This window comes from Terrapene carolina, unplaced genomic scaffold (genome assembly GCF_002925995.2).
Source record: "Terrapene carolina triunguis isolate 2854851 unplaced genomic scaffold, T_m_triunguis-2.0 Scaffold211, whole genome shotgun sequence".
NCBI lineage: Eukaryota > Metazoa > Chordata > Testudines > Emydidae > Terrapene > Terrapene triunguis.
In genome coordinates this window covers 18,151,105-18,165,401 of record NW_020664562.1, presented here as the reverse complement: position 1 = coordinate 18,165,401, position 14,297 = coordinate 18,151,105, and the positions used below count along the sequence as shown (strand labels likewise).

The following is a 14,297-nucleotide window of genomic DNA, read 5'->3' as shown; positions in this document are numbered from 1 at the left end:
AGCAATGGTAAACTGCAATCCTAGTCTATGTCTTATGGTATTAGAGCTATAGGTGGTTGCAAATGAGGCAGTTACTATTCACAGTTTAATCACTGATAGGATGCCTGGCCTTTTTTCAATTAACAAGTCATGGCTGGATAATATTTGGCGAGCTGTGTACTTGGTTTTGTAAGAGCCTAGGATGGATCAGGGACAAGTGTGGCTGTCCTTTTTGCATCTGGCCTGATGTGTAGACTCTGCAGATGAACACAAACCCAGGTTAGAAATAGTGTAAGAGTCCTGTTTTTGTACACCTCACACCCCTAATCCCCTAGATTTCTCCAGTGGCTGGGCAGCCAGTCAGGGTTTGGGGAACACAAGTAAGTACCAGGTGCTGGAGAAGAAACTCTATGACCTTCTGGTGGCTGAGCAGCAGCTGGATGATCTCATCCAGATCTGCACTGTCCAGTTCAAGCTCTTCACCAAATACCCCAAGAATCAGCAATATCCTTGTCTAAGTGGGGCTGGGGAAGCCATATGGAAATACGATAATATCTGGTAGCTTTAATGTCTGTTTTGTGTAGCCCTGATCTAATATCTGCAAAAGGATTCATTGCTACTTATCAGAGGACAAGCAGAATCATACTGGAAGAGGCTCTACCCCACCTCCCCATAACTTCTACTTTTCCATGAGGATTGGGCGGAACTTGATCAGATGGGAGATGCTCCCACTTCATTGGTGTCAAGGGGAAGTCAGGACATGGGAGTTTCTCCTCAGTTTCTGTTTCTTCAGTGGGGGATCAGGTTAAAAGGGTCTTTCCTTATGATTCACAGGGAGAGGAGTATGCATGGGAAGATGGGTGTAAGACCAAGGAGCTTTATTCATGGGAAGGTGTTTCACTGAGTCTGAGTTGGGGTCCTGGGTATTTCACCTGAGGTGTTCAGGTTGCTTTACAGATTCAGGAAAGCATGTGGAGGGAACATGTCTTTCATGGTGGTGTGTTTATGTCTGTGTTTCTTTCATAGGCTGATCAATGTGTTTGATGGAGAAGGGAATGACAACTACAAGTAGGAGCAGAAGGGAAAGTTGTCTCTATGGGGAGAGTTACTCACCAGAGGCTTCCCCGAAACATCCCCTAGAGTTTTGTGTTGCATGCCACTTTGGACCAAACTCAGAGTGCTTTCTGTGAATAATCCCATTGACTTCAATAGGGCCTTCATGGGAGTAAGGAACACAGAATTTGAGCCTGTGTATCCTTCTTTAATAAAAGCACACTTATTGCAGTTGGTCTCATGTGAAAAGTGAATCCATTTGTGTTTTTATTCTGTGGCATTAGCCAGAGCCAACATAATGGAATGGACACCATTCCACATGGAGTGGACTTCTGACCTTTTCTGACAGGCTAAAGCACATTGGGGACTTGGCACCACAAAAGTAGCATCTAGTTCTGTCACAATATATTGCATAAGTGCTTTCAAAAACATTTTGATCGAACCTTGTACAGTTAATATATCAAAAGGTTTCAGGGGTCTGATAAAAACCTATAGCAGTGTTTAAAAAAGATAAGGCGCTCTATTGTACTAAAACAATGCTATAGTGCCAAAACAGCGTATTTATAGATTATTGTGGTAAGATTAACAGTGCCCATCTTACTCTGTAGAGTTTTGATCTTGTAAGAAGTTTTTCCTCAAACGGTTTTCTGTTAAGTAAAGGAAAACACTATCAGCTTTTTAGGCTGTCTGGAAAAGTGTGTTAAGCTTAATATACTGATACATTATGTAGCCAGTCTGTTAGCTTGATGTATTGTCTCATGGCAGATGGGACAAATATAGTCTAGCAAGATTACTCACACATTTGCTTGGGATAAGGAATTTTTTTTCCCGATGGGTGAGTAAAGTATTCATTAGCATTAGTTTTTTCATTATCATCAGTCATCATTATGAAGGGCAGTATGTTTTGTAACTGCTCTTGTAACATTTCATGACCATTTTGCAAGGCGGGATAAATATTTTCATTTCTCCATTGTACATTTATTAGTCACTTTTTAATATGTGTACAAGAGGCATTATTGTTACATTTTCCGTTAGGCCATTGAAGCCATGTTGCCAAGGAAGGGGGAACAACTCAGGTGAGCCCAGAACCAGTGGGGAGTCACAGAGCTTCTATGCAGATGAGCCAGGGTCCCTGGTGGATTCCCAAAATCTGCTTAACCTGTGGGCTAGTCCTTCCCCTACTGGAGTATAAATTCTGTGGCTTCGTCAACACAATGTAAAGGTTTGTGTTTAGATTGTGCTATATAACTAGACCTATGTAGCACTTTCTAAAACTCTACTCAGAACAAAGCAATTGTACTTTAGCACATGCTAAACTAGTAAAGCTGAAGGCTACAGGGAAACCTAGGTTTTAACTCCAACTACTAACATGGTGCTAAATGTCTAAATTGGTTTCAAGTGGGATTTTCAATCAAGTTAAGGTGGTAACTAGGCTGCAAAAAGCACCTTTTCCACAGTCTAAACAAGTCCTGAGAGTATATCATTGGTCCCAGTGCAGATATTTTCATGTAGGAACATGATTTACCGACATTTTTTACTTAGTTTTTTCCTTGATCCTTAATCACATAAAACTCCCTTTGAAATCAGTGGGCATTTTGCCTGAGTAAAGACCATAGGATTTGGCCCCATAATATAAAAAGCTTCTTTTCCTTTGTAATTCATTGTTTTTGTAGAGCAGCCCTTTGGAAACTTGCAGCTGCAATCTGTGTCCTTGACAATATTTCCCCCTCTCCATTGCATGCACACATTGCTCTTTTACTGTAGATGTTGTTCGTGAATGCTGAACTGCTGACATTGATTCTGTTTTATGGAGAAGGAAGCATGTGTTTATTTTAAACAATATAAAGCGTTACCATGCATTTTTAAATGGGTTGAGATTAAACATAGATACATAATGTTTGAACCTTAATGATATATAATTATTGGAAAATACATTTATTTGAAGTGGGATTGTGTTTGTTTTTTTAATATGGCCTCAGTTCTCAGCTACATTTATCGAAGGCCTGGTCAACACTAGAACTACATCACTCAGGGGTGTGAAAAAGTCCACAATACTGACCGATGTGGTTAAGCGGACTTAAGTTCCTGTGTAGATGTGCTAGGTCGACCGAAGAATATTTCCGTCAACCTAGTTACCACCACTTGGGGACCTGGATTGCTTGACCAATGGGAGAATCCCTCCCATTGGCATGGGCAGTGTCTACACTGAAGCTCTACAGTGGTGCTGCAGCAGCGGGGCAGCTGTGCTGTTGTAGTGCGTAAGTGTAGACAAGTCCTAAGCCACCTTTCTGTCTCCACTAGCAAAGAACAGAGGGGTAGCCGTGTTAGTCTGAATCCGTAAAAAGCAACAGAGGGTCCTGTGGCACCTTTAAGACTAACAGAAGTATTGGAGCATAAGCTTTCGTGGGTGAATGCCCACTTCATCAGACGCGTCATTTACCCTCGAAAGCTGATGCTCCAATACTTCTGTTAGTCTTAAAGGTGTCACAGGACCCTCTGTTGCTTTTCACTAGCAAGGAGTGGCTGGAACCGAATGTACTCTGGCTCTGCCCATTCCCCTACTCCCCTTCCCCATACTCTACTATGACTTTTCCATTATGCCAGCATAGGGACAGGTGCTATAGAGCCAGCAAAATTATCTGGGTATTCCCCTATGCCAACAGAATCCCCAGCTCCACCTTTAGGACACGCCTGAGCAGTGCATAGCAGCTGGAAGTAAGGCCTATGATCTGGCTCTGAACATTTTGAGGAACTGAAAGAATTAATAATTGTCAAACACCTTAGTTTCTCACTAGTTTCTTTTGTCTTTCTTGTATTGAGGTGGTACCTTCCCACCTCTTCTGGCTACACATAGCCCCAACCAGTGGTCTCTCAGACCATGGATTGACCACCCCTTGATTTTCGATCCATCATTTCCCACCTGATCCTTCATGATTAGGACCTGATCCTGCAAAGACTTAAGTATGTGAGTAACTTTATATAAGAAATTGCATATGTCTTTGCAGGATTTGAGCGATTGATGGGTTGGTATAACTGCTGTCTTCTCTGAGCCAGATTCCCGTGCTGATTGCCTGCTCAAGCTAGTCAAAACTTGGAATTTCCATTCCATGGGAAATTCCAATATTTTGAAATTTGTTTTCATTTGGAATCAGAACAAAAAGTCACAATTTAGAAATTAACCACTAAGCACAAATTCTGAAATATTTTGTTTCAGAAACATTGAAATGCCTTTTTGAAATGTTTAATTTTTATAGTAGAACTTTGTTTTGATATCAGATTGTTTCTTTTCACCTCATTGTTTTGATTTTTGTTATGATTTACCGTATAATAATGTCAATGTTTTGACTTTCATTATATATATAAAACATAAAAGTTAAAACAAAGCTTTCTGAATATTTGAAACAACACATTTTGCTCTTATTGAAATGAAGCATTTCAATAATTTCCTGTCAACAATTTTCATGAAAGTGATATGTTCCACCAAACTTTTTTATTTAATCAGAGGTTTCCGTCAGAAAAGTTTTGACCAGCTCTGTTGCCTACCTTGAGATGTTTCACTGGAAGGGTTAAATTCTGTTAAATTCTGTAAATAAATATACTTGTGCAACCCTGTTGACTTCAGTGGGGCTAGTGAAGTGTAACTAAGGGCAAAGCTTAATCAAACTGAGGAGTCTTGACGAGATCTAGGAAAATCTCTCTAGCAGTGAAGTTGAAGAGACTGGAACAACCTTCCAAGGGAAGTTGTAAAATTTTTATCGCTTGAGATATTTTAAATTGGAGTGGACCAAACACTTGAAAATATACACCAGTGAAAAATCCTGGGAGTTTGTTCTGGGCATGAACTAGAGGATCTCACAAGTCTTTTTCATATTTGACTTTTATGGTACTATGTTTTGTTGTACTATAGCTTCAAATAAAGGCTTTCATTTGCAAAAGAGAAACCACAAAATAAAGGTTTTTAAATCCTTCACAGACAACAATAGTGTATAATATTTTGGTGTCCCCTTTGTGTTTAAACTGCAAATGTTCTTCAGACTTCTTTGGCATAATGATTTATTGGTATTGGTGCTTCAGGATTGTTTGTCCCCAGAGGTCTAAAGCTAGGGATTGACCCCTTCTGGCAGATTAAATACAAATTATGCAAACTGCTGTGGTGTGGGTCATAACCTAATTAATGTTACACATCTTGAGCAGATGATCATTTCTCTAAATGAGAGCTATCTAGCAGTCTAGCTGAAAACAAAAACCATATTAGAAAAAATAAAGAATACGGTTTTACTGCTTTACAGAGTATCCACTTGTCCTGCTTGAATATGTAAAAGCTACATAATTGCAGAGTTTGTGTATGGTTAAAGAAGTATTTCCACTACATAGCCCATTTTACAGGGGTTTACAGGGATATACAAAATTTCAGCATAGTAGTATGTAACTGGATTTGGTTTAACAAAATTAAGTAATGGATATACTAATTCCAGATACTTTATTGTAGTCATGTAACTCAAAATCAGTCAGACTTTTAGTCTGCTAGTGGATTATGATTTTTTGGTATTTAAAATGTACAATTTGTGTGTGTGTGTGTGTGTGTGTGTGTGTGTAAAATGAGATAGCTACATAGCAGAATTTCCTCACACATTTCCATTAACTTTATTTTAAATTCTAAATCAAGGTAAATTCTTCCTTGAATGTATCCCTGAATCCCATTAGTATTAATGAGAGCTATATATGTGCACTGAGTGGCAAGTATACCTCTTTGGGGGTCAATTCCATGGCTGTTCCACATGCACAACTCCCACTGAAGTCAAGACAATGGCAGCTCCAACATGGAGTGGCTGTAAAATCAGGCCATTAGTCAGTAATTACCTTAATTTCAGTTGTGTGAAATTGCCTGATGAAGTATTTTCTGGAGAGACCAGAATAGCTTTTGTTTTCTTTTCTTTCTTCTTTTGAAATGAAGATAGCGCTCAGAAGAGATGCTGGCTTAACAGAAGTAGTGATTGGAGTCCTTTGTTTATTCACAGGGCAGGCCCATCCAGGGTAATGGCAGTGCGAGCCCAGCAATGTGCCTGACTCCGAGGTTGGTTATTTAGTGTGTGCATAGTTGTCTAGCCAAGCGATGGCATCTTCAGTGGTATGATGCAGTTCTTCTAGGCCACCGCTGAACCTAGTCAGCAGGCTTTCATCGACAATGTGCGTCATTGTCTGTGTTGCGCCACAGATGCACAAAGGGCTGTCAAGAAGGCCCGAGCGGTACTGGCTGGCTGCACAGAGACCTTGCCCGCTCCAGAATCTGTTCAATGGGGACCATTGACGACGGGGCAGGTCAAAACCAGGCGGGCAAATTGTAGGGTCGGCGATGAGGGACTGGTTGGGGATTATAGCAGATATCCATTCCTCTCGCCAGAGTGTTTCCGCCCTAACATCCTGGTGTGGCGGATGAGAACATAATGGGCAACATGATGGCAAACGTGCAGCTAGTGGTTTAAACAGGTCATAGTGCAGCGGCAGGCTTGAGTTGGCGCATACTTTCTCCAGTAACTTGCCAGTGGCAACCTCTCGTCTGATATGAGGAGGAGTAATATTGCTCAGAACTGGAAGCCATGGGAGTGCAGTCGGACACAGGGTGCCAGAGATGATATGCATGGCGGCATGTAACTGTGTATCCACCAGTTTGGTGTGTGACAATCGACTCCAAACTGGTGCACAATACTCCGCCACCGAATACGAGGTGGCAAGAGCTGACATCCGCAAAGTTGGAGCACGAACATCCCATGACGAACCTGCCAGTTTGCTAAGAAGATTATTGCGCATCTTAAGTTTAGCTGCTGTCTTCTTCAGGTGGGCATGGTAACTCAGTGTGCATGCTAAGGTCACACCTTGATAGGCCGGTTCTACTTCATGCTTCATCTTCTGACCATTCAGATAAACATTCAGTTCTCGGGTTGTGCTGGCACGATGAAGAGGGAACAAACTGGAGACTGTTTTTATGATGCTTGGCTGGAGGTGCCAAGTCTTACAGTAGTCAGCTAACTTTGTCATGTCTCGGTTTAAGGTGACATCAAGCTCGTGAAATGTCCAGGCCTGGGTACTGCAACAGATGCCATCTGCGTAAATGAACTTTCATGACTCCATTGTTGGTAGGCAGGGCCGGCTCTAGGATTTTTGCCGCCCAAAGCAAAAATAATTTTGGCCGCCCCACCCCCCCACGTTTTTTAATTACCCCCACCCCCGGCCCCGCCTCAACTCCGCCCCTTCCCCAAATCCCCAGCCCTGCCTCCTCCCCCCCAGGCTCTCAAGCCTAGGAGGGAGAGCAGTGGCGCGCGAAACAACTGTTTCGCGCGCCGCGGCCGCTCAGGATCTCCCCCTCCCTCCCAGGTTTCAGAGCCTGGGAGGGAGGGGGAGACTCCGAGTGGCCACGGCGCGGGCGCCGCTTCTCCCCCTCCCTCCCAGGCTCTCAAGTCTGGGAGGGAGGGGGAGTAGCGGCACGCGAGCGGCAGCGGAGGTGAGCTAGGGTGGCCGGGGCACATTTTTAGGGGCGGCATTCTGGCGCCGGCCATGTGCCGCCCCAAGCACCAGCTTGTTTTGCTGGTGCCTAGAGCTGGCCCTGTTGGTAGGCCATTGATGTAAAAGTTGAACAGGACTGGAGAAAGCACAGAGCCTTGGGGTAATCCATTGCTCTGTTGTCTCCAAGCACTCGTCTTCTCCCCCATATGGACTCTGAACTGCCTATCACGGAGGAACAGTTCAGCGACGCCTGTGACTCAAGGTAGCAGGACCCGTGATGAGCAGGCAATGGATCAGTGTCCTCGTCACGCCACCCACCAGTACCTGACAGCAGTCAGGGAAGCTAATGATCCAACCAGCGAGTCGAATTCTGCAAGCACTAGCTCAACAAATCCAGGCACTATCGTCACCGACAACCCCAATGTGCAGCCTGGTGACTTCTGGGTCATTGGTCTAGCTCTATGCGTGTTACAACTTAATGTGGAGGGTTTGTCGGCTGCCAAGCATGATTTACTTGGAATTCTTGCTCATCGACATACTATCGACATCATTTGCTTGCAAGAGACACACATGGCAACTGCTGAAGCTGGGCATTACAGTATTGACAGCTTCGACCTGTTGTGTCGTGTGGCACACCCGAAGCACGGCCAAGCCACATACGTTCAGTCTGATATTGCAGATGCCATTCAGCTGATGTCTACTGAATTCTGTGACACCATCCAGGTTGGCGGTTGCTGGCTGGCGAATGTTTACAAGCCTCCAAGCGTCAGCTGGAAGCAAAATTTTCTACCGAGCTTGCCACACCCAGCTGTCTATGTCGGAGATTTCAACAGCCTTCACACAGACTTGGAGGTGAAAGGAAAACTCTCTTCGCACATTCAGCCCTTGGTCTCTCCAACTACCAGTGAAGAAGCTAGTTGTGGTGATGTGTTTTGTTATATAAATCCCAGTCTACAAAGAACTGGATGCAGTTAACTTCAGATACCCCATTAAAGAGCTGACAGATAGTAATGACTTTTAGTCATTACTGACCTAGCCCTAAAGGGTTAAAGAAGTTCGTTTAATAAATTCCAAATTCACACAAATGTGAAAAGAGAAATGCAAACATTAGAAGAACTGGAAGGCTCAGGAGATTGGTAAAAGGTTCATAGAAACTTAAGCTCTAAGGTTGCCAGCTCTAATCCACTCAGGTCAGTAACGAGTGAAAATGTTAACATCTGATGGCTAATCAGCAGGGTGGATAAAAATCAATGATTTTTTTTTTAAATTTAAAAAATCAGATTTTTTTTTATTTAAATCGAATTTTTTTGAGGAAAAAACTTATCTAAAGATAGTTTTAATTAAGATACATTATAGCTCAAAGAGATCTCATCATGGAATAGGGATTATAAATTCTAATTCTATAGTATGAGACAATATATTCATGTAATGTTTAAGAAAAGTTTTATAAATGAGTTCCAATAGTTCATGGATTAGGGACCCAATTTTATAGGGTTCCAGGAACTTCTGTATAAATTATGTAGGTTAATCTTTCTATTTACCCAATGGGCCTCAGTGCTCAGTCTAGAAGATATCATCAGAGATGCGTAGTTTTGCAGTTCTCAAACTGTGGATTTGTGTCTTCAGAGATAACATGCTTGTCAACAGCAAAAATGTTATTTATTTAATTAATTAATATATAGAGGTGAGACATAGTTAAATAAAACAATTTAAATGTCTGTCTGGTGATGTTTTCCTAATACAGCAGGGAAAGAAAATCCTCCAAATATTAATGATTAACCTGTTGACTTGGAGATAGTTTACCTCCCAATGACTTCATAAATATCTGCTTCAATTACCTCTGGTAAATGAAATAACCAAACAATCATTCATTTTCTGATCTAGCTGTAAAACGAATCTGAAATGTTTTCAAAATAAATCACTTTAAAAATGTGTAGTGTGTACCTTCTAAAAATGAAACCTACATCTATCTCTGAGTTGTGAAGAATACGTATTAAGGTTATAACAACCAACAAGAATGCACTTTTGTGTAGAAATCCATGATTAAATCGAGTCTTCCTGACTAGTGATTTAAAGTATGATTTAAAGCATGCTTTAAATCAATTTGATTTAAATCAAATCCACCCTGCTAATCAGTGACCTGTTTGAAAGGCGTCTGGTGGTTTTAGCCCAGTCTACATCACAAAAACTATGACCGCAATTGACATCCTTCATTAACAGTCTCAACAGAGACACCACAGATTGACCCCCCCCCCCTCCCTCACCCCACCCCCAGGACTGGTCAGGCCCCTGCAGGACTGGTCAGGGTTGTTGCAGGGTAGTGTTGGGAAGTGTGCCATGCCATTTCCATGGGCAAAAGAGGATATTTGACTCCCCAGGGTTGTCAGTCAGCACTGAATTTGCGCACACGTTTTAAATTCTCATTTTAAATTCTGTTAATATATTTAAAATGTACACTAACAGAAGCCAAGAAATCCAGTGTTAATGCCGGCACTCTACTCAATCCTTTGAGTTTCCTGACATTTTCATACATTTCATTTTTAAGTGTAGTTTTTTATACTGAATTGTATATAAATGTTTGTTATAGTATCAACCTACCTTAAATATAAGTAGTGGGCAGTTCGTTTAGACTGTGTGTCCTTGTGTTTTATTACTCATTCCCTATTAGTCTTCTACAAATGTTCCGCTTTTCTTTAGTTTTGGCAAGCTGCTAAGAACACCATTTCCTTCCTTTCATTCTGGTGAAGTCCAATTGTTGTTTGCTTATACTACATTAGTCTTTCCCAGAATTTAGCCTGGAGTTTTTATACACTGGGGAGCCTCCTGTGTGTTTAGATTATAAAACACTTTTGTAATAGAACTCTGATAGTACCATGCTTTCAGATAATGCTGTCAAACTGGATTTCAATATTGGTTTGTCTGTCACTCTCTGCAGTATTCTGTTATTGAGATGTTAGTGTATAATCATTTTGTCCCCTCAGAAGCTACATTTTTAAGTTGTTTCCCACCTCCCCAAACTTAGACTTTGTAGAGCACTTTTTCTGCTTCTATAGTACTGTACAATGCCTTACTTTATTTCCTTTTTCTTTTGTTAGGTATATGTCGGTCTATTGGTGTAAGCAATTTTCTCATTAATCATTTGGAGCAACTAAAGGAAGATTGTAAGATCACCCCACATGTTAATCAGGTGAGTGTGTATGCAGTACATTTAAGACATCTGTTTTAGAGTAACCCCCTTCACCCAAAAAACATGATTTCTCCAGTCCCTTTCAACAAATCCAAATGTCAAAATTAGTCTGAGACCAGAAAAAAACAAAACAAACAAAAAAGAAAAAAACACAACTTTAAAATAATTTCCCCACATGGTCAGTTGTCTTCTTACCAGATCTGTTTGTGACTGATGTTGTGGCCAATGGCTCAATTTTAGATGCTAACAGTTTGCAAATAAACAACCTTCAACTAGATACTGGGTATCAAATCACCATCATAGCAACAAGCTACTTGAGGATGTATTGCCAAATTTAAGTACTGCATTTTAAAAAGTAGAGACCTAACTCCCTTAGGCAACACTGAAAATCCTCACGACAGTGTATAGTTGTCACATTTTAAAGATTCTTTTGGTTTGAAACTCTTTAGTCTTTCTACTGATATTCCCAAGTATGGACTAGATTCTGCTATCCTTCCTCATGTTGTGCAAGACTTTATTCCATATGTACTCGCATTCATTTCAATGGACTACACAGCTGAATAAGAGCGGCAGAATTTAGTCCTTAACGACTAAGAAATATGTAAAACCAGTTGTGGTGGGGCGGCTGCTCCACACAGGTAGAATAGAGTTGAGAGGGGGCAAAGCCTTTCTGCATATTGCAGTCTGAGATATACATGGGGAATGGACTCTCTGGATCCGTAGGGACAGGAGTTGTCTATGAAGCTCTAGTATCCCCTCCTCATGACAGAATGGCTTATACAAAAACCATGCTGGCTTTGGGTTCCTTTGTGATTAACTAATAGCAACGGTGGAGGATTTCATTCAGCTGCAAGCTCCTTTATTAAATCCCTGCCAGGTTTTCACACACAAATCCAAGGGCTCAGTAAAGAGCAGTGCCAGAGAACAGCGGGACTTGCTCCATCAACATATGATTGGTAGTCTGAGAAAGATCTAGGACTAGAATAGCATGGGTGTTGCAGGTCAGGAAATAGGAGTTGTTAGTAGAGGAGAAGCTTGCACGGTGGTCACTCTCCCTGTGCCTCCTCTAGCCAAAGCTTATTTGTCCCTCACTTTCAGTAGCATCAAAAAATCATCCATAAATGTTTGAAAAGAAAAAAATGCTTAGGGCTGAATTTTAAAAAAAATTGTAAAGAAGTTACCTGTTCTAGCCAGTCATGCAGCTGAATATCACGAGTTCCCAGAACTCAGCTCATGATGTCTGGGATTCCCTAATCAATGTATGACACAGTCTCCAGAAAAGGCAACATTAGCTCTGCATCTAGTTCATCAAGTTGGTGGGTGACATATCAGCATGCCATACTTGTTCTAAATATTTGTGAAATAACCTTGAACTGTGTAACTCTGAAGCCTTGAAAGACTAAGGGATTTATTCTGCTTGCAGTTATATTGATGTAAATGTGGAATACGTCATCTGAAGCCAATAGCTATTCCAGATTTACTCTGGTGTAACTGGGAGTAGAATTTGGTCCTGAGTTAGAAAATTAGTCACCTTTTTATTTAATTTCTTGTAACATATTATATTGATGACACCTACCCAATAGGAATCTAACTTAAATATCCAATTCCTACTTTCATTTACTTTTACTACACTATTATTAATTAAATAATGCATCCTTAGAATACTGCATCTGAAGGTTTTATCATTTCACCGACTAGGAGTACTTTTTGTGAGACACTGCACTAGAGTTAATATGTATTTAATAACTAGTATAAAATTATTCCTACCCCTCAAGTGAGCACTTGTTGCCTCTCTAAATATTTTATTTTAGTGTAGTGCTGTCTGATAAGTAACAAACATGGTAATTTGCTGTGGATTGTGTTAAACGGTATTTTGCAAGGAACTGCTGGCTCATTCTTTTTCTTGTCACAATTCTGTGTAATAAACAATGGAAATATTTTTCTAATCTGTTCAGGTGTAAGCCAGCGAATAAAACAGTGACCTAAACAATGGACATATAAATATAAACATTAAATACAAAGGCCACTCAAAGGTTAAGAAACATCAAAGGTTGAAGAAATGGATGTGTCTGTTGTTTGAACCTTGTCCAGAGTCCGCACAGTAATTTAGATCACAGCATTTTTAGGCTGAGTCAGCCCAGCCTTCAAGGGGCAGGGTTTTTCTTACCGTGTATTGAACAAATGCCAGCCTATTGTTGTCTGAAAAGACAACATGTACTAAAGATGAGAAACAGGAAATGTTCATTTGTCCTTCTTATGGCGGAAGAATTTTTCCCAATTCCACATGTTGATGTAATTGTTCTAAACAATATTTTTCCTCAAAATACGCAACAGCTAGATCATTGGAACAACAGTGACGGCTATTTGATTTGAAGTCATGTCACCTGATTATATAGTGGCGATGTAAGGGAAAACTACACTCAATTTGATCTGAACGTACAGGGATGTGTTTTTAGTTTGGTTTTTTTACAATTCATTAGTTGTGAAATGTTTTTCAAAATAACATTTGTTATTGAATCATAGGACTGGAAGGGACCTCGAGAGGCCATCTAGTTCAGTCCCCTGTACTCATGGCAGGACTAAGTATTATCTAGACCAATGTTTCCCGAGGTTGGGATGCCGCTTGTGTAGGGAAAGCCCCTGGCGGGCCGGGCCGGTTTGTTTACGTGCCCCGTCCATAGGTTCGGCCGATCGCGGCTCCCACTGGTCGCGGTTCGCTGCTCCAGGCCAATGGGGGCTGCGGGAAGCAGCAGCCAGTACATCCCTTGGCCTGCGCCGCTTCCTGCAGCCCCCATTGGCCTGGAGCAGCGAACCACGGCCAGTGGGAGCCATGATCAGCTGAACCTGTGGACGTGGCAGGTAAACAAACCGGCCCTGCCCGCCAGGGGCTTTCCCTACACAAGCGGCGTCCCAACTTTGGGAAACAATGATCTAGACCATCCCTGACATGTATTTGTTTAACCCTGCTCTTAAAAATCTCCAACAATGGAGATTCCATAACCTCCCATGGCAATTTATTCCAGTGCTTAACGACCCTGACAGTTAGGAAGTTTTTCCTAATGTCCAACCTAAACCTCCCTTGCTGCAATTTAAGCCCATTGCTTCTTGTCCTATCCTCAGACGTTAAGGACAACAATTTTTCTCCCTCCTTCTTGTAACAACCTTTTATGTATTTGAAAAATACAGTCTTCCCTTCTCCAGACTAAACAAACCCATTTTTTTAAATCTTCCCTCATAGGTCATGATTTCTAGACCTTTAATCATTTTTGTTGCTTTTCTCCAAAATTGTCCACATCTTTCCTGAAATGTGGCACCCTGAACTGGACACAATACTCCATTTGAAGCCTAATCAGCACAGAGTAGAGCAGAAGAATTACATTTTCTTCTTCAAGTGCTTGCTCATATCAGTTCCAATTAGGTGTGCGCGTGGCCCCGACAGCATTGGTACACCATGCTATTGGAGATCTCGGTGGTCACCCCGATTCTGCTGCCTCTCTTTCCGGACCTGATCACGCAGGATCAGGGCTGGCTCTAGCTTTTTTGCTGCCCCAAGCAGCAAAAAAAAGCGCCGCCCCCC

The 14,297-nt window shown here is 41.5% G+C and overlaps 1 protein-coding gene across 1 annotated transcript in view; it reads left to right on the top strand.

Annotated features, from left to right (window-relative positions):
* LOC112108752 (uncharacterized oxidoreductase ZK1290.5-like) overlaps positions 1 to 14,297 on the top strand; it is a 91,613-nt gene that overhangs the window by 60,002 nt on the left and 17,314 nt on the right. Inside the window, exon 5 of the mRNA XM_029912439.1 lies at positions 10,629 to 10,728. Coding sequence (XP_029768299.1) covers positions 10,629 to 10,728 — 100 coding nt within the window. The remainder of the gene's footprint in view (positions 1 to 10,628; positions 10,729 to 14,297) is intronic.